Raw genomic sequence first — 21,518 nt, 5'->3', positions numbered from 1 at the left:
CCAACTGGGTATTGAAATACAGGTTTTGTATTCAGGTGCCTGGAACTTCTAGAGTGTTAATTATTAATGTATCTGTAAAGCACTGTCTGGAGGAATGTGCTGCTGACTAGTTGAAGCAATGATGTCATTTTTAAGAAATTGTGATGTGCTGTATATATTTTAATATCGGGGTGATTTAAGCAGCACATTATTACAACCTTTCACTCTTTCCTCTGTTTTCACCTTATAAATGTTAAATTTTTAAGCTGCTAGAAATCAAACAAGTATATAATTAAGGTAAGAAAAGTAATATTGAAATTAAGTTAATCAGGAACAACTTACTTTGAGTGATTATTTTGCTTGTAAATGTGCTGCTCAAAGATTATTTTTATTAATTAGGTGATAAGTCATTTATGAGAAGTTTTGTGAATAGAGCCCATAGTCTGATCTGACAAGATTAGCTGCATGCTTGTTTCTGGTGTACCAGATATATATATATATATATATATATATATATATATATATATATATATATATATATATATATATATATATATATATATATATATATATATATATATATATATATATATATATATATTTCGTATCGTAGGTGTAATACTTCATTGAAAATAAATGCTTTTCAAACATTCCTTGATGCTTTTTATTAACTATGAATAGTTATCCATATTTAGCTAAATAAAATTTAATTCAAAACTTGCTATAGCAGATTGTCTATGGCGAGCCGAAGTACCACCTAAGGTCTACTAAAGTGCCCACTGGGGAATACGTCCCATATGTTGCAAATAGTGTGTAGGCTGTAGAGTACCTTGTTAAAGAGAATCAGTACTCTAAAGTACTTACAACAAAAACATACTATTCTATTCATTGTGTTCTCCTGGGCCCCTCTGTGCTGTTTCTGCCACTTCCTGCTGCAATCCTGGCTTGTAATTGCCAGTTTTAGGCAGTGTTTACAAACAAGACATGGCTGCTAACCAGCTTGTGATAGGCTGAGAGGAGCTCAGTCTGTGACTCACACAGATCCTACAGGGTGCGTGGAGAGGGTGTGTATAACTTCTATCCTATCACAAGCAGAGCAACACATTCCTGCCTAAGTGTCTGAGCCTGACAAAGCTGACAAAGGAAAGAAGATTAGATTATATAACAGAGATAATACAGCCACTGTGCAACTAATGAAAGGCCGCAGTAAGACAGACCACATTAGAACAGGTATAGGAACTTACAGGATAGAAGAAATAAGGCTGAACATTTTGTTACAGAGTCTCTTTAAAGAGACACTGAAGCGAAAAAAAAAATGATGATATTATGATTTGTATGTGTAGCACAGCTAAGAAAAAAAACATTAAGATCAGATACATCAGTGTAATTGTTTCCAGTACAGGAAGAGTTGAGAAACTCCAGTTGTTATCTCTATGCAAAAAAGCTATTAAGCTCTCCGACTAACTTAGTCGTGGAGAGGGCTGTTATCTGACTTTTATTATCTCAACTGTAATTGAACTGTTTACTTTTCCTCTGCTAGAGGAGAGTTCATTACTTCACAGACTGCTCTAAGGGCCCTTTTCCACTAGCAATCGCTAGCGTTCACGCTGAACGCTAGCGATTGCTGAATCGCAATTAGCGGCGATTCCCCGACGTTCGCGGCCGCAATTTTGCTATGCTATGCACTGCATAGCAAAATCGCGTCAAATATCGCTCCACCGCGCGTTCGCATTCCCGACAAAAACGAATCGCGGTAGTGGAAATGACCTACCGCGATTTCTATGTTAAAAAGCAAACCGTAGCGATTGTAAAATCGCTAGCGGTTTGCGTTTTTGCGATTCAGCCAGCGCTGGTGGAAAAGGGCCCTTAAAAGACTCATTTTGAATGCTGAATGTTGTGTAATGTGCACATATTATAGGATGATGCAATGTTAGAAAAAACACTATATACCTGTAAATAAAAATATGAGAATATTTTCTTTGCTGCTAATCTTCTAGTAATTATTCATAGTACACAACCAATTCATTATATCATATATTTTTTTTCGCTTCAGTGTCTGTTTAACACCTAGTCCATAAAAAAAGAAAAAAAAAAGTTAAAGTAAGATGAAAAATCTTGCTTTAGGGCTGGTTCCCACTGGCATAAAAAACGGTGCATTTAGCAGAACGGAAACCTAACTGATGCGAATGGATCCTACAGGATCTTCTCACAAAATTAGCATATTGTGATAATGTTCATTATTTATTTTCTGTAATATACTGATAAACATTAGACTTTCATATATTTTAGATTCAAATACACACAACTGAAGTAGTTCAAGCCTTTTATTGTTTTAATATTGATGATTTTGGCATACAGCTCATGAAAACCCAAATTTCCTATCTCAAAAAATTTGCATATTTCATCCGACCAATAAATGAAAAGTGTTTTTAAAACAAAAGTCAACCTCAAATAATTTTGTTCAGTTATGCACTCAATACTTGGTCGGGAATCCTTTTGCAGAAATGACTGCTTCAATGCGGCGTGGCATGCGGCGGGGCATGGTGGCAATCAGCCTGTGGCACTGCTCAGGTGTTATGGAGGCCCAGGATGCTTCGATTGCGGCCTTAAGCTCATCCAGAGTGTTGGGTCTTGCGTCGCTCAACTTTTTCTTCATAATATCCCACAGATTCTCTATGGGGTTCAGGTCAGGAGAGTTGGCAGGCCAATTGAGCACAGTAATACCATGGTCAGTAAACCATTTACCAGTGGTTTTGGCACTGTGAGCAGGTGCCAGGTCGTGCTGAAAAATGAAATGTATGTTGAACAATTAGATTAGTTCACATTTCTCTTTTTTTTTTTTCCTTCTCCATTTCCTCCAGCATATCTAAAGCAGCAGTGGGGCTTGGGGAGGGGGTTAGATGTGGTCAGTGATAAGTTGATATATTAATTAGCACTAACCACATCTACTCTAACCTGGATACCAATGTTAAAAATAGCAGCCGTCTTCACTATCAGTTATGAAAACCTGAACAAAAGGTCCGGATTTGCAACATTTTCACGTATCACGGACGGAGGGGTAGTGAAAAGCAATGGCAAAACGGATCCCCCTCTACACAGGCAGCTTTTGACACAGAAACTGATCCGTTTTCTGTGTCCCAGCCCTGCCTGTGGGTGGGGGGGCCGCCATGCTGGAGGGTGTAGCAGCCAGGACGGGGGTTGCGGCAGGGGGGAAGGTCGCGCCCCCCCTCTCACCTGGGTCCCCGCTCCCCCTCCAGCTAGTTTCTGTTTAAAATCATTTAAAAATCAATGTATTATAGCAAGCGGCGAGTGCAGTACTCACTTTGCATTCCCTTGCTCACCGCGTCACTTCCTGCAATGGCGCCCAATGAAGTACAAAGGGCGGTATTGCAGGAAGTGATGGCGAGCAGTGGAATGCAAGGAAGTAAGTTCCCTGCTCGCTGTTAGCTTTATACAATGATTTTGACATGATTTTAAACAGAAAGTAGCTGGAGGGGGAGCGGGGAAGGGGGAACCCAGGTGAGGGAGGGGGAAACGACCCCCCTCCTCCCTGCCACCCGCTGCAAAGCCCCGTCCTGGCTGCTATTCCCCCCATGGCCTGGGCTGGGGATACTTTTCCATGGACAGGAAGCGTAGGCTGCAAAAAGTGTTTTTGTTTTTTTTTTTTAATTAGGAAGCGGGGAGGAAAGAAAGTTCTTTACAAAAACGGATCCGTTTGAAAGGGATCTGATCTGCAACCCACAAGTGGACCTAGCCTCTGTGCCATCACTGATAGTAAACTAGGTGCATGCGTGCATGATTTTTAAGATGTTCCTCCTCCTTCCATATTGTTTCTGCTCCCTCCTTTGTTGTAAAGTCCATTACTTATCAGTCATGTGAAGATCTTTATCAGCATGCTCTCTCAGATTATCTTCAATATAAGCAACATTTTAGAGCCCAGTGCAGTGAAGCATTTATGGGTGCAGCATAACAACAATACTTGGTTTGTGTGCATTGTAGGCTTCTATTCCATGCTTCTGTGTGTAAAGGCTTCTGGTTACAAGCTGCAACAAGTCTAATGAAGCCTATCAAAGGAGTCGCTCACAAACAGGCATTTGTAATAGTGTTAAGGTGGGCATACACGTTTAGATTTCCACTGAATGTGGCAAACTGATTAATCGCTCTCTCATCTGAGTCTGGTCACACAGAGTTTTCAATTGAGGGAATCTGTTGGAAAAAAAATAAATGTATGTATGTATGTATGTATATATATATATATATATGTATGCAGTGGCGTAGCTACAAACCTCTGGGCCCCGATGCGGAATCTGGATTCTGGATGTACCCCCCCTCCCCCGGCAACACCCGACGCACACACATATCCGAATCCCTATAGCCAGCTAAAGGTCCCCCCAGTATAGGTAGCCAGGCATAGGTAAGCCAGTATAGTTGCCCCCGGTATAGGTTAGCCAGGTAGGTGCCTCCAGCATAGGTAGCCAGTATAGTTGCCCCCAGTATAGGTTAGATAGATAGGCGCTGCCGGTATAAGTTAGATAGACAGGTTGACCCAGTACAGGTTAGCTAGGTTGGTGCCTCTAATATAGGTAGCCAGAATAGTTGCCCCCAGCATAGGTTAGATAGGTAGGTGCCCCCAGTATAGGTTAGTTAGGTAGGTGCCTCCAATATAGGTAGCCAGTATAGTTGCCACCTGTATAGGCTAGCTAGGTGCCCCGAATACAGGTTAGATAAGCAAGTGCCCCCAGTATAGGTTAGATAGGTAGGTGCCCCCCAGTATAGGTTAGATAGGTAGGTGCCCCCCAGTATAGGTTAGATAGGTAGGTGCCCCCCAGTATAGGTTAGATAGGTAGTTGCCCCCCAGTATAGGTTAGATAGGTAGGTGCCCCCCAGTATAGGTTAGATGAGGTAGGTGCCCCCCAGTATAGGTTAGATAGGTAGGTGCCCCCCAGTATAGGTTAGATAGGTAGGTGCCTAGATAGGTAGGTGCCCCCCAGTATAGGTTAGATAGGTAGGTGCCCCCCAGTATAGGTTAGATGAGGTAGGTGCCCCCCAGTATAGGTTAGATGAGGTAGGTGCCCCCCAGTATAGGTTAGATGAGGTAGGTGCCCCCAGTATAGGTTAGATGAGGTAGGTGTCCCCCAGTATAGGTTAGATTAGGTAGCTGCCCCCCAGTATAGGTTAGATTAGGTAGGTGCCCCCCCAGTATAGGTTAGATTAGGTAGGCGCCCCCCAGTATAGGTTAGATTAGGTAGCTGCCCCCAGTATAGGTTAGATTAGGTAGCTGCCCCCCAGGATAGATTAGGTAGCTGCCCCCCAGGATAGATTAGGTAGCTGCCCCCCAGGATAGGTTAGATTAGGTAGCTGCCCCCCAGGATAGGTTAGATTAGGTAGCTGCCCCCCCCCCCCCAGGATAGGTTAGGTAGGTAGCTGCCCCCCCCCCCCCAGGATACGTTAAGTAGCTGCCCCCCCAGGATAGGTTATATTAGGTAGCTGCCCCCCCCCCCCGAGGATAGGTTAGGTAGGTAGCTGCCCCCCCCCAGGATAGGTTAGACGTAAGTAGGTGCCCCCCCCCCCCAGGATAGGTTAGGTAGGTAGCTGCCCCCCCCAGGATAGGTTAGGTAGGTAGCTGCCCCCCAGGATAGGTTAGGTAGGTAGCTGCCCCCCAGGATAGGATAGGTAGGTATCTGCCCCCAAGGATAGGATAGGTAGGTAGCTGCCCCCCAGGATAGGGTAGGTAGGTAGGTGCTGTATATGGAGGGGGGAGCCGCAGCCGCGGGGAGGGCAGCCCGACCTCTCCCTCCCTTCCTCTCCCCGGGGCAGAGATGCAGAGTGAGCGCGCACGGAAGCGCTGTAGGCAGAACTCACCTCCGTCCCTGCGCCGCTGATCTCCTCCCGCTGTATAGATGCTGATACACACTGCTTCCTGTTTAGCCGGAAGCAGTGTGTATCCGCTTCTATGCAGAGAGAGGAGATCAGCGGCGATTGGAACGCAGTGACGGAGGTGAGTTCTGCCTACAGCGCTTCCGTGCGCGCTCACTCTGCATCTGAGGGGGGGCCCCAGGGAGAGGAAGGGAGGAAGAGGTCGGGCTGCCTTCCCCGCGGCTGCGGCTCCCCCTCCCAATAGCGCGCACGGGCCGCACGGTTGGCACTCCAAACAGACTCTCTTCGGGAGCCAGGCCCGGTCATGCCTTTTTAGTTTTCATTTATTTTATATTTGTTTTATTTTGGTATAGGTGAGACATTTTCCTGGAATCTCCTCGTGATCTAACTGGTTTATATCCATTGATAGATTGTGCAAGATTAGGAGGTATGTGCTCCCTCTATTAATAGATAGTATTGAGAGTACTGGAGGTCGCCTCTTGTGTGTGCGGTGGTTGCGCTGCTCGTCGCCTAGGTAACAAAATATGGGAGGAACTGGACTCTGCGTGCGGCCTTAGGGCGGCGCTCGGTGTTCCATACTCTCCCCCATTGGCTGCACAGCGGGTGGAGGTGGGAGCGGCGGTTTCGCCGCCCTCGCTCCACGTCACTGGCCGCAGTTCCCCATCAGGTCCGTCGAGGGCGAAGCGCGCTGCGGGAGTTGGGCAGTGCGCAGGCGCCGAGCGGCGTGAACGCCGCACACACTATGACGTGGAGTGTGAAGAGAAGTAGCGACCAATGCTAGGACAGAAAGTTATCTGTTATCAGGTCGGTGAGTAAGATAGACCTGCGTGATTGGACAGTAGTTTCACTGTCCACTATTGGCTGTCTAGGATACATGGGTGTATATAAATGTTGAGAAGCAGGTCATAATGTCAGTCTGTATTTAGCCTTGCTTGATAAAGGAGGACAACTCCGAAACGTCGCTTGATGGCTATACAAGACCTATGATCAAATAAAAGATCATTATAACTATGGATGGTGCCGGTCATCTTTCATTCAATTTGGATTCATCTGCAGTGCTGGCAGATAGACCGAGGCACATCCATCTGGAAGCAACTAGAGTGCCACACTATACCTATCTCAGAAGCATTCACTGAAATGTGAGAGCATTATGGGTTACGGCCATTCAGGTCTTCAAACTTCCCTCAGCCCTACAAAGCCTGTGCTGATTGTCATTTTATAAAAGGCCAGAGAATGTAAATTTTGCATGACTTTTTTGCATGACTGAGAAAGTGGAACTTTGATTACGATCTATAAACCAAGATTCAGATTCTCACCAATGTCCATTTGGAAAGAAGTTTCTTAAGGTGGTTTTATAGTATTGCAGCTCTGTTATATTGACAGTGTAAATTATGTATAGCCTTTGTTGGTTACCTTGGCATTAAGTCGCTAAGATAAATTGGCTATGCATTTATTTGTTTGTAACAAATAAAGATCATACTAACTTTGAAGGTTTCTTATACCTGGTAAACACCATGCAATTTCCTATCAGAAATACGGGTCGAACTGATAATTTTCGACACGTCAGATAAGGTTTCCAATAGTTTTTCCAATCACATTTGCAGTGTCGATTAGAAAATCGGTCAGAAACCTGATTGGACCTGTGGGAAATTATACCCATCGATCTGATGGAAAATTGCATGGTGTGTATTTAGACATTAACTTCCTTGTTGTGCAACAGCAACCAGAATAAACAGGAAGTGACAACCTTAACTTTGTGGGTTCAGTTCCTCAGACTGAGGTTGCATTCACAGTGCCACGTTGCCACAAAGTCTTATAACGCAGCTTACTGCACTGCAATGATAATCCTATGGGCCGTTCACACTGCGACGTTATCGTCACGTTGAAAATGTTGCGTTGTGGTAACTCACTGCTTACAGTGGGTTACCTCTAAACGCAGACACGTTGTGACTTTAACGTTACATTAAAGTGCAACGTCCCACTGTGAATCTGCCCTGAAGACAACAATGTAATTGCAATGTTAACTAAAAGTAAAATTTGTAAATCGCCTAACGGTTTTGTGCTTCTGCCTCGTCTTCTGCAGGTATCTGCCATACAAGTGAAATGCTTCCATGAAATAATTTCCATTGGCCACAGAGTGTATCGCTCCTATGAGTTGCCATGGTTCAGAACTCTAAGCTGGTAAGCCATCATAAGTAACTGCTTTCTGATCTCAGCAAGGCTAGAAGTTGTTTGGTGAGAAGTATGTCATGATAGCCTTCATTTAACTGCCATCCATTGTGAGAGAGATAGGAAAGCTACCTTCTATGTGTTGCAAGGATGCAATGTCAAGGCTTTCTGTAGAGGTTCTACCATCAAGCTGAACTACATGCTAGAGCATATGGGAATGGTCACAGGGCTGGATTTCCACAAAGGCCACATAAGTCATGTTTACAAATGGTCAGTAAGATGCAGCTTAAAGAATCTCTACTGTCCGATTTGTACAATAAAAAACATACTAATCGAGTCACAGTGATCTCCTGGGTCCCTCTTTGCCGTTTCCACGGCTCCCTGCCGTGATCCTGGCTTTTAATTACCAGTTTTAGGCAGTGTTTACAAACAAAAAACATGGCCACTAACCAGGAAATGATGTGATCTCATATTACAGTATACTACAAGTTTTTATTACATAGTGAATTATCTGCACTCCAGTCTGGAATTAGTCACAGTTTCTCAGCCTGTAACATGCAGCAGCTCCCTCCCCCCTTAGCCTCACAAACTGCATCAGACAAGCTGAAATTGAGAGCAGAGATGAATAAAAAAGCACACACACAGAGCCTGGAGGGGTCGTGCATAACTTCTCCCCATCACAGCAGAGGCAGCTACTTCCTCCCTGGGTCAACAAAGCTGGGCAAAAGAAAGAAGATTAGATATCTTACAGAGACAGTGCAACTAGAAAAGGCTACAGTAATCCAGACCACATTAGAACAGGTATAGGAACTTATAGGATAGAAGAAATAAGGCTGAAAAATAGTCTCTTTAAAGTTAATATCCAGCCTAAAATACAAATGTTCAGGATCCTCTTCTATAAAGCTATAATTATCTGCCTGGTCTTGTAAATCAGTTCCAGCGGGAGGGGGGGGGGGGGGGGTTGCTTGTCCAGCGACTTCTGGTGTGTGGCCCCACTGCAAAAATGCCTTTTGTTTTCTCTATCTAAAGGTAAGAAAACAAATGGAAATTTCTGGGGCGGGGAGGAGGTTTGGGAGCTACTCCAGAGGTCTGGACTGATTTACAAGAAGACTACCAGACAGGAAATAAAGTTACAAAAGAAGAGCATCATGTAAAGTTTTAATATAGGCTGGATATCTGCTTTAAAAATGAGCCGCTCAAATGTGCTTCCTGGTGATTTTGATTGGCCCAGTTCCAGTATAAATAACATTTGCATTATATTTGTATGAAAGGCAGAATTAGTTGCATCTTATTGACATATGCAACATCTGAGGGCTCTGATGTTGCACGTTGCGTATTTTTCATGATGGCATAGTGTTATTCTGTATTTGTACTTAGAACTAGCCTGCAGAGGGGAACAACTAATGAGGCAGCAGCTCAATAAGTAAGGCCTCGTTCACACTATACCACAATGTTTGGCAAATGCATTGTTCACACTGTAGCAGAGCAAGGTCCTTGGGGCCCTCTTGGGTGTGTTAGGAGAGTTATAGTTTGCTGATCACAGATGTAAGGGTATTCTTGCGGATCACAGATGTAAGGCTATTTGGCGCAATGCCATTGGGTTTGGGAGACAGGACAGGAAGGCAGATTCTCACCTTGCTAGTGTAGTGGTGTGGTGTTAGTAATGGGGAAGGACGCAAGAGGGCTCTCTTCAAGGGGTGGCAAATGTGATGCATTGCTTTTCCGTTTGAGCTTAATTTAGCACATGTTTAGGTACAACTACAGTATATTACTCAGTTGTAGCCTCATTTCCCACTCAGATTTATTGATATATAGATCCATAAATGCTCAGCTGCTTGTGTGGCCTTTGACACTATCTCTTGATGACTGTGCACACAGGTTGTACTCTGATATTCCAGATACTGAGCTATAATAAATGCTCATGTAACACTTCAAAGAAGCTGACATGGCATCCATTTCTCTTATCAGTGATGCCATACAGAGATCATAATTCATAATATGCCCTGAATTTATGAAAAATTAATTAAATGAAAGATCCAGAAACTCGGCAATAGTTTTGTTGGTTGTGTTATTTGAAAACCCATGGGATTTGCAAAGTCAGTAGCATGGCAGCGCCTCACATTAATTGGAAACCGTGGGTTTCTAACTATGACGTGCCTCTAAAGCCATGACTTCCTTAGGAATGTGCTGTCCAGCTCCCTTGTTTAATGTTAAGATGAAATTAGGCCACAGCACAGTATGATTGAGGCAGAAAGTTTAACTCATTACATGGAAATCCTGTTTTTCTTCTCTGGTTTGGGTGAGGCTTGGCAGAGGCTCATTTGCAAGTGGGAGTAAACAAGAAGTAATTGAATTCAGGCTGGGGTCAAGCATGATTCACAAACTTACTTACACAGAGTGGAATTTCTCATCACCATCCTGGCTGAAAACAAAGCAGGAATACCGTGTCTTGTAAAAGAGTTATGTACTGTTTTAAAACATGGTTGAATCATTTTTAACTCCCTTTCTTGTAGTAAAAGAACAGTTAATTCTTACACCATGGTCTGATCATTTAAAACAAACCTGGGTGACAGAAGCTGGGATTAAGGCTTGGCTCACACATCTACATATTTCCAGTCCCGGTAGTCCTGACACTACCGGAAATGTACACATGTATGCGTGAACACACCCACAGAAAACTGATACAAAACTGACAGGACTGGAAATGTACACCTTTTTTATGTGTGAGCATTGCCTTAGAAACACATGCAAAACTGACAGGACTGGACAACTTTTTATGTCTGAACCAAGCCTTAGACAAAAGAGGAGACATTTTTGGGGAAACTACCTGTCAGAGGCATCTGTAATCCCACAGATATCAGATGCTGTAGTCCTATTTACATTTCCAATATTCCTCTACATGATAACATTGGCCCCTTTTCTTACACCTCTGAGGCCCCCTTATTGAACTTTATTATTTTGTGGGTGACTTCAGAGACCAAGCTTAACCCACAATACCTTTTATCTTCACTTAACTGGACTTTTCCCGTGGAGCTACCAAAGCTAGTTTTAAACTACACAACATTTTAAAATTGATTATGCATTCTGTTCAATAAAAAATTTGAATAAAATAAATTGATTTAAAACTAGGGGTCAGTTGATAATTGATTGATTGAAACTCAGTTAGTAAAGGTTGTTCTACTTTTAATTTGGGTAGTGGTGGACATACCTGCTCTAGAGCTGTGCGTTGTACTACACTAGCTACTTAGAGAAACTTTATTGAATGTAACTTAATAATTAAAATTGCTTATATTTTACAATATTCATGTATAAATTATTTAGTCAGTGTTTTGCCCATTGTAATATCGTTCCTCTCCGATTTACACTCTTAAAGAGACACTGAAGTGAAAAAAAAAATATGATATAATGAATTGGTTGTGTACTATGAATAATTACTAGATGATTAGCAGCAAAGAAAATATTCTCATATTTTTATTTTCAGGTATATAGTGTGTTTTCTAACATTGCATCATTCTATAATATGTGCAGATTACACAACACTCAGCATTAAAAATGATTATTTCAGTGCAGTCTGTGAACTAATGACCTCTCCTCTAGCAGATAAAAAGAAAACTGTTCACTTATAGTTGAGATAATAAAAGTCAGAAGACAGCCCTCTCCACGACTTTGAAAGTCGTAGAGCTTAATGGCTTTTTTGCATACAGATCACAACTGTAGTTTCTTAACTCTTCCTGTACTGGAAACAATTACACTGATGTATCTGATTTTAATGTTTTATTTCTTAGCTGTGCTACACATACAAATCATAATATCATAATTTTTTTTTCGCTTCAGTGTCTCTTTAACTATTTGACATTCCTGGACGTGAAACTCACGTCCAGAAAGCCATGTGCGCTCCTGCGCGTCCACGCGGCCGATCGCGCGCGTGCACGCGCGCTCCCGGCCGGCGGTTTGTTAGCCAGTGAATCAGTGAATCGGGCAACGGTGCCCGATCACTGATTCCTCTCCCCCGCAGAAAAAGCGACAGCTTCTCTCGGAAGCTACGCTTTTTCTGCTTCCTATGTCGCTCTAAGCGTACGTGGTACGCTTAGAGTGACGTCACTGTAAACAACTCATGGCTGCCATCTTGTGGCCAAAAAGTAAACTACATCTAAATGTTAAATGAAAATAAAAATACACATATATTTACAAAAAAAAAATACAATTTCAATCCCACTCTCCCAAAAATACCCACATAAAATGTTTAATAAAAAAAAAAAAAAAAAAACATTACAATTAAAAAAAAAAAAAAACACAAATATTTACCTAAGGGTCTAAACTTTTTAAATATCTATGTAAAGATGAAATATTTCTTTTTTTTTTTTTTATTATAAGCTTGTAAATAGTGATGAATGCAAAACGGAAAAAATGCACTTTTATTTCCAAATAAAATATTGTCGCCATACATTGTGATAGGGACATAATTTAAATGGTGTAATAAACGGGACAAATGGGCATATACAATACGTGGGTTTTAATTATGGAGGCATGTATTATTTTAAAACTATAATTGCCGAAAAGTGAGAAATAATGATTTGTTTCCGTTTTCTTCTTATTCTTCCTTTTAAAATGCATTTACAGTAAAGTGGCTCTTAGTAAAATGTACCCCCCAAAGAAAGCCTAATTGGTGGCGGAAAAAACAAGATATAGATCAGTTCATTGTGATAAGTAGTAATAAAGTTATAGGCTAATGAATGGGAGGTGAACATTGTTCGGATGCGTGAAGCGAAAAACGACTAAATGCGAACTGGTTAACCACTTGAGGACCTAGGGCTTTCTACCCCTTAAAGAGAACCCGAGGTGGGTTTGAAGAATATTATCTGCATACAGAGGCTTGATCTGCCTATACAGCCCTGCCTCTGTTGCTATCCCAACCCCCCCTAAGGTCCCCCTGCACTCTGCAATCCCTCACAAATCACAGCCACGCTGCTGATTATCTTATATAGTGCCTCCTGCAGAACTCCAGTCCCCGCCTGCATCCCTTCCCTCCCTGCTGATTGGAGGGAAGGGACGGGGGCAGGGACCGGAGCTATGCAGGAGGCGGGGGAGCAGCTGAGACTGACACTACAGATGTAAACACAGCCTCACAGCACGGCTGTGATTTATAAGGGATTGCAGAGTGCAGGGGGACCTTAGTGGGGTTTGGGATAGCAACAGAGGCTGGGCTGTATAGGCAGATCCAGCCTCTGTATGCAGATAACATTCTTTAAACACACCTCGGGTTCTCTTTAAGGACCGGCCACTTTTTTTCCATTCAGACCACTGCAGCTTTCACGGTTTATTGCTCGCTCATACAACCTACCACCTAAATGAATTTTGGCTCCTTTTCTTGTCACTAATAAAGCTTTCTTTTGGTGCTATTTGATTGCTCCTGCGATTTTTACTTTTTATTATATTCATCAAAAAAGACATGAATTTTGGCAAAAAAATGATTTTTTTAACTTTCTGTGCTGACATTTTTCAAATAAAGTAAAATTTCTGTATACATGCAGCGCGAAAAATGTGGACAAACATGTTTTTGATTAAAAAAAAACCATTCAGTGTATATTTATTGGTTTGGGTAAAAGTTTTATAGCGTTTACAAACTATGGTGCAAAAAGTGAATTTTCCCATTTTCAAGCATCTATGACTTTTTTGACCACCTGACATGTTTCATGAGGGGCTAGAATTCCAGGATAGTATAAATACCCCCCAAATGACCCCATTTTGGAAAGAAGACATCCCAAAGTATTCACTGAGAGGCATAGTGAGTTCATAGAAGATATTAATTTTTGTCACAAGTAAGCGGAAAATGACACTTTGTGACAAAAAAAAAAAAAAAAAAGTTTCCATTTTCCCAAAAAAAAATGAAATCTGCCACGGACTCACCATGCCCCTCTCTGAATACCTTGAAGTGTCTACTTTCCAAAATGGGGTCATTTGTGGGGTGTGTTTACTGTCCTCGCATTTTGGGGGGTGCTAATTTGTAAGCACCCCTGTAAAGCCTAAAGGTGCTCATTGGACTTTGGGCCCCTTAGCGCAGTTAGGCTGCAAAAAAGTGCCACACATGTGGTATTGCCGTACTCAGGAGAAGTAGTATAATGTGTTTTGGGGTGTATTTTTACACATACCGATGCTGGGTGGGAGAAATATCTCTGTAAATGACAATTTTTTAATTTTTTTTACACACAATTGTCCATTTACAGGATCTTTCTCCCACTCAGCATGGGTATGTGTACAAATACACCCCAAAACACATTATACTACTTCTCCTGAGTACGGCGATACCACGTGTGGCACTTTTTTGCACCCTAACTGCGCTAAGGGGCCCAAAGTCCAATGAGTACCTTTAGGATTTCACAGGTCATTTTGAGAAATTTCGTTTCAAGACTACTCCTCACGGTTTAGGGCCCCTAAAATGCCAGGACAGTATAGGAACCCCACAAATGACCCCATTTTAGAAAGAAGACACCCCAAGGTATTCCCTTAGTAGTACGGTGAGTTCATAGAAGATTTTATTTTTTGTCACAAATTAGCGGAAAATGACACTTTGTGAAAAAAACCAATAAAAATCAATTTCCGCTAACTTGTGACAAAAAATAAAATCTTCTATGAACTCACCGTCCTACTAACAGAATACCTTGTGGTGTCTTCTTTCTAAAATGGAGTCATTTGTGGGGTTCCTATACTGTCATGGCATTTTAGGGGCCCTAAACCGTGAGGAGTAGTCTTGAAACAAAATTTCTCAAAATGACCTGTGAAATCCTAAAGGTACTCATTGGACTTTGGGCCCCTTAGCGTACTTAGGGTGTAAAAAAGTGCCACACGTGGTACCGCTGTACTCAGGAGAAGTAGTATAATGTGTTTTGGGGTAGATTTTTACACATACCCATGCTAAGTGGGAGAACTATCTCTGTAAATGACAATTGTTTGATTTTTTTTACACACAATTGTCCAATTACATAGAAATTTCTCCCACCCAGCATGGGTATGTGTAAAAATACACCCCAAAACACATTATACTACTTTTCCTGAGTACGGCGATACCACATGTGTGACACTTTTTTGCAGCCTAGGTGCGCTAAGGGGCCCAACGTCCTATTCACAGGTCATTTTGAAGCATTTGTTTTCTAGACTACTCCTCGCGGTTTAGGGCCCCTAAAATGCCAGGGCAGTATAGGAACCCAACAAGTGACCCCATTTTAGAAAGAAGACACCCCAAGGTATTCCGTTAGGTGTATGGCGAGTTCATAGAAGATTTTATTTTTTGTCACAAGTTAGTGAAAAATGACACTTTGTGAAAAAAAAAACAATAAAAATCAATTTCCGCTAACTTTTGACAAAAAATAAAATCTTCTATGAACTCGTCATACACCTAACAGAATACCTTGGGGTGTCTTTTTTTCTAAAATGGGGTCACTTGTGGGGTTCCTATACCGCCCTGGCATTTTACGGGCCCAAAACCGTGAGTAGTCTGGAAACCAAATGTCTCAAAATGACTGTTCAGGGGTATAAGCATCTGCAAATTTTGATGACAGGTGGTCTATGAGGGGGCGAATTTTGTGGAACCGGTCATAAGCAGGGTGGCCTTTTAGATGACAGGTTGTATTGGGCCTGATCTGATGGATAGGAGTGCTAGGGGGTGACAGGAGGTGATTGATGGGTGTCTCAAGGTGTGATTAGAGGGGGGAATAGATGCAAGCAATGCACTGGCGAGGTGATCAGGGCTGGGGTCTGAGGGCATTCTGAGGGTGTGGGCGGGTGATTGAGTGCCCTAGGGGCAGATAGGGGTCTAATCTGATAGGTAGCAGTGACAGGTTGTGATTGATGGGTAATTAGTGGGTGTTTAGGGTAGTGAACAGATGTAAACACTGCACTTGGGAGGTGATCGGACGTCGGATCTGCGGGCGATCTATTGGTGTGGGTGGGTGATCAGATTGCCCGCAAGGGGCAGGTTAGGGGCTGATGGGTGGCAGTGACAGCGGGTGATTGATGGGTGGCAGTGACAGCGGGTGATTGATGGGTGGCAGTGACAGGGGGTGATTGATGGGTGGCAGTGACAGGGGGTGATTGATTGATGGGTGATTGATAGGTGATTGACAGGTAATCAGTGGGTTATTACAGGGGAGAACAGATGTAAATATTGCACTGGCGAATTGATAAAGGGGGGTCTGAGGGCAATCTGAGCGTGTAGGCGGGTGATTGGGTGCCCGCAAGGGGCAGATTAGGGTCTGATCTGATGGGTAACAGTGACAGGTGGTGATAGGGGGTGATTGATGGGTAATTAGTGGGTGTTTAGAGAAGATAACAGATGTAAACAATACATTTGGGAGGTAATCTGACGGCGGGTTTGCGGGCGATCTAATGGTGTGGGTGGGTGATCAGATTGCCCGCAAGGGGCAGGTTAGGGGCTGATTGATGGGTGTCAGTGACAGGGGGTGACAGGGGGTGATTGATGGGTGATAGGTGATTGGCAGGTGATCACTGGGTTATTACAGGGAAGAACAGATGTAATTAATGCACTGGTGAATTGATAAGGGAGGGCAATCTGAGCGTGTGGGCGGGTGATTGGGTGCCCGCAAGGGGCAGATTAGGGTCTGATCTGATAGGTAAAAGTGACAGGTGGTGATAGGGGGTGATTGATGGGTGATTGATGGGTAATTAGTGGGTGTTTAGAGGAGAGAATAGATGTAAACAATGGATTTGGGAGGTGATCTGATGTCGGATCTGCGGGCGATCTATTGGTGTGGGGGGGTGATCAGATTGCCCGCAAGGGGCAGGTTAGGGTCTGATTGATGGGTGGCAGTGACAGGGGGTGATTGACAGGTGATTGACAGGTGATCAGGGGGGATAGATGCATACAGTACATGGGGGGGGGGGGTCTGGGGAGAATCTGAGCGGTAGGGGGGTGATCAGGAGGGGGCAGGGGGGGGGGAATAAAAAAAAAGCGTTGACAGATAGTGACAGGGAGTGATTGATGGGTGATTAGGGGGGTGATTGGGTGCAAACAGGGGTCTGGGGGGTGGGCAGGGGGGGGTCTGATGGGTGCTTTGGGCGATCTGGGGCAGGGGGGGGGGGGGAAATAAGTGTGCTTGGTGCAGACTAGGGTGGCTGCAGCCTGCCCTGGTGGTCCCTCAGACACTGGGACCACCAGGGCAGGAGGCAGCCTGTATAATACACTTTGTAAACATTACAAAGTGTATTATACACTTTGTATGCGGCAATCGTCGGGTTAACATCCCGCCGGCGCTTCCGTATGGCCGGCGGGATGTTGCGGCGGGTGAGCGGCGCCAGGCGGAAGATCGTGTCACGGATGACGCGATCGCTCGGCCCATGCCCCTACAAGGACCGCCGCCATTTGTCTATACGGCGGTCCTTGCGGGGTGCACTTCCCGGCCGCCAATTGTATATACAGCGGTCGGGAAGTGGTTAAATTTATCACAGGTGGTTGGATGGAAAGGAGCATCACTTGTGGAATGTTTGTTTTTTCCGTGGTCCAAAGTCAGCAGAAACACCTGGTCTCCCAGAGCACACCGTAGCAGTAGACTGCATAACTAAAAAGCCTAGGCTCAATATCATTGGCCAGGGCAGCATTAGATACTAATATACAGCTATATATAGATACAGGAAGTATTTCTGATGCTGAAACCAGGATCATGAACTAACTACGGTACATTCTACTATATGTCACTAATGTGCCTCTGAATGGATTTTTTCAGAAAACCCAAACTGAATGGTGTAAGCTACCAAAACCAATAATTTCCACCAAATCGATCTATACATGCAGTTCTCACTTGAAGATCCCACCTAACTGTCCAAATAAGTTCTCTTGTATATGGAATAATTGGGTTGAAAAATCACATGCATGATATTTTATGCTTGTTTTTTAACTTTCACTTGTAAGATTAGACCTGTGTTATTGGTTCTATTTTCTTCTGTTTACACTTCTCCTCGCCTTTTGGCGATATATATTAATCCTGTCGTGTATATACTACATGTTTTGCATATCTTGTACTGCATTTTGCTTTTATACTTAATAAACACTTTTGTTTAGTGTGTAACTGTCGGGCATAAAATCAAAAATCAATTATTTATTTTTATTTGGTGAAAAAGTTATAAGGATGCTAACCAGGCAATCCAACAGTTAAAAATCACTCTTAGTTTTCTTATCTATAAAACAACATTCACTAGTTTCCCTGGCTCTTTTGGTACATCTGTCGCACAAAGGAAGTTGCAGGGCATGCTGGGTTGTCTTTTTTTTTTTTTTTTGCTTCTTTACTTTCCCCTCAGACTTAACTAATGCAGCCTGATTGGTTGAAGCTTCTATCCCTCCTGTTTTCCCCTCCCACACCTCTCTTCCTCTCTGATTGGCCAATATTTATCATGCTGAGACAATGCACTTTCTATTGCAGAGCTGGGTGGGAGTGTCTGAAGACTGGGAGGGCGGGCAATGCATACACAATCAGGCAGAGGAGAGTAAGGGAGGAAATTACATCAGGATTGGCTTCAAGATAGACACAAATAAAATGGAGAATCCTAAGAAGGGTTTTCTCTTTCTTTTACTATAGAAAAATCACTAAAATCAAAATGTGGACAGTGCAATACATATGTTATGTAAGTAGAGCAAGTATTTATCTACTTAGTATGGCTGGCAGCTCCTCTTTAACAAAACAAAAAAAATCCCACCTAACGACTCTTGATGAGATAATTTTAATGGCAGTGACTCACACTAGTGGGATACAAATTTGTATATCTACAAGAGGTCTTCAGCCATTGGGATAGCTTTGTTAACGTGATATCATGCAATGTCTTTGAGCAGCTTTATTTTTCTTGAACACTCTAGTGCAGGCATGGGCAAACTTGTCCCTCCAGCTGTTAAGGAACTACAAGTCCCACGATGCATTTGCCTTTATAAGTCATGACTATGGATGTAAGACTCTTGCAATGCATTGTGGGACTTGTAGTTCCTTAACAGCTGGAAGGCCAAGTTTGCCCATGCCTGCTCTAGTGTATTGTGTGTCAACATCTTTGTCTTTCGTCACAGGTACTTCCTCTTGTGCGTTAATTATTTTTTCTATGGAGAGACCCTGGCAGATTATTTTGCCAGCTCTGTTCAGAGAGAGGACGCCCTTCAGTTTCTCATTCGATACCACCGCTTCATATCATTTGCACTATATGTTGTAGGTGAGTGTGTGTCCTTTACTTGTTTCACTATGAGTACTATGCTACTGTAATTCCTACATCGTGATTACGGTAATTTGTTTTTTACTGTGTAAAAGCTTTTAATCTTGAAAGGATGACTCCACATCACAACAAAGATTTATATAACATATGTCACCACAACACAAGCTGGGTTTGTAGCTGAATTAATCTTTCAATTTTAGTTTGCACCTGCTACAACAACTTTCTTAAAGGGACTCCGAGCACCTCCCGTGGGCATTCCTTTAATTACTCCATCAGATTCGCACCATCTAAAATCTCTTTTATTAAGCAATCTTCTTTAAAAGTTACAGCATATTAAAAGTTCTCATGTGGGTATGCCCCATAGGAGACGCACAGGCGTTTCGGGCCGTCCTCGGTCCTTTCTCAGATCCTGACAGACCCACACTACCACAAGATTGCTAATCTCAGTTATATAAGGTCCAAAAGAGGACCACATAGAGAACTACTACTTAACATAAATGCATATTCATAAACAGTGAATCCACCAACCAGGGACCAAGTCCCATATACTGGTGAAAAATGCGCCTTATAACAACCATAGTGTCATACATATTATATACACATAACCTGCACATTGTGGACACTCACCACTAACGTCCCACTTGTATAAAAATACCAGGGAAAGCCGTTAATCTCAGGCTCACCATGTCCACGTTCTACTAACACAGTATAAGCAAGAACAACCAATCCAGAATCAGCCTACAACGTCCGTGCAGGAACTGATCCTAGTTGTGGCCAATCAGGAGCGTCCATCCGCGCCATCCGCGTCCCCATTGGATTATGCCATATACGAGAATTCAAATTATATCCAAAGATGCCGCCTCAACCAACCAAGGCACCAATGAACACAGCGCCGACAGCGTCCGCACACTCCGCAGTCTTGCGGAGAGGAACTCATCACGCATGCCTCCCATCTACGGAAAAACCCGCCGCATTGATACGGAACCTGTATGCTATGATAACTGCGTGGCGTCTCAGCCAATCAAGAGACCGCCGGCTGCGTCCGCTCCACCGCACCATAATGCGGCGAGGCTTACCAGCCAATCCGAGGTCCACCGACAGCGTCCGCTCTAAACTGGCCAGGGGAAGAAAACAGAGGCAGTATATCCATAGCGGTACCGAAGTTTGTATATGCAAATTAGCCATGTGGACGCAACACGACCCGAGCAGACACCCCAGAGTGGCCACACATATAGTTGGCAGAGGATGCAGGGCCGGGTGGAGGTACAACTGGAAAAATCTATAAATAAAGCAAAAATTCCATAAATAAATATTCACACAATATATAATCTCACCACTCCGGTCCCAGATCCTCCGCCACCCCTCAGACTCATTACCTATGGGGAAAAAAAAAGGCACAGTTACTCACAGTAAAACAGTTGTTGTTCACATTAATGCAGTTAAGTCATAATCTCTATTAAGACCCTTAGGTACAAGGGTATCAAGCTTGTTAATCCAGTAATTTTCCCTTAGAGCTAAAAATTTATGTCTGTCCCCCCCTCTTCGTGGGATTGGTATCCCCTCAATTACCTGAACTCTCAACTGTGCTAAGGAATGTTGTTTCATACAGAAATGTTCAGATACAGATAACTCTTGATTCCTATTCCTAATATTCGATTTGTGTGAAGCTATGCGGTCTCTCAGGGGTTGGGTTGTCTTACCCACATAACCCAGTCCGCAGGGACACTTTAATAGATATACGACAAATCTAGAGTCGCAACTAAACTGGCCCTTAACGGCATATTTCGTCCCCCGACTGGGATGGGTAAAGACATCCCCTTTGACCACATAGCTGCATAGGTGGCAATTCAAGCATGGAAACAAACCATTTTTCTTGTTGCTAGTAGCAATTTCAGGACCCAAATCATTTTTTACCACTTTATCACGTAGTGAAGGGGCCCTTTTATATGACAACAATGGGAAATCATGAAACTCTTTTACAGTTGGCAATCCCTGTTTTAATAGAGGCCAGTGTTTGTTGATAATTTGGCCTACCCTCTCTGATAACACATTATAGGTCATAACACATGGTATTCTTTCTGAAATATTTAACCTGGATCTGGGACCGGAGTGGTGAGATTATATATTGTGTGAATATTTATTTATGGAATTTTTGCTTTATTTATAGATTTTTCCAGTTGTACCTCCACCCGGCCCTGCATCCTCTGCCAACTATATGTGTGGCCACTCTGGGGTGTCTGCTCGGGTCGTGTTGCGTCCACATGGCTAATTTGCATATACAAACTTCGGTA

General features: G+C 43.2%; 1 protein-coding gene across 2 annotated transcripts in view; it reads left to right on the top strand.

The window, feature by feature from the left end:
- The window catches only part of CDS1 (CDP-diacylglycerol synthase 1), a 165,019-nt gene that overhangs the window by 52,754 nt on the left and 90,747 nt on the right, over positions 1-21,518 (top strand). For both annotated transcript variants that reach the window (XM_068233516.1, XM_068233515.1), the window contains exons 4-5: positions 7,940-8,037; positions 19,088-19,227. In XM_068233516.1, the coding sequence (XP_068089617.1) occupies positions 7,940-8,037; positions 19,088-19,227 (238 nt within the window). The remainder of the gene's footprint in view (positions 1-7,939; positions 8,038-19,087; positions 19,228-21,518) is intronic.

This window comes from Hyperolius riggenbachi, chromosome 1, assembly GCF_040937935.1.
Source record: "Hyperolius riggenbachi isolate aHypRig1 chromosome 1, aHypRig1.pri, whole genome shotgun sequence".
Classification (NCBI taxonomy): Eukaryota; Metazoa; Chordata; class Amphibia; order Anura; family Hyperoliidae; genus Hyperolius; species Hyperolius riggenbachi.
The sequence above is the reverse complement of the archived record's forward strand: the minus strand, read 5'-3'. Positions and strand labels throughout refer to the sequence as shown.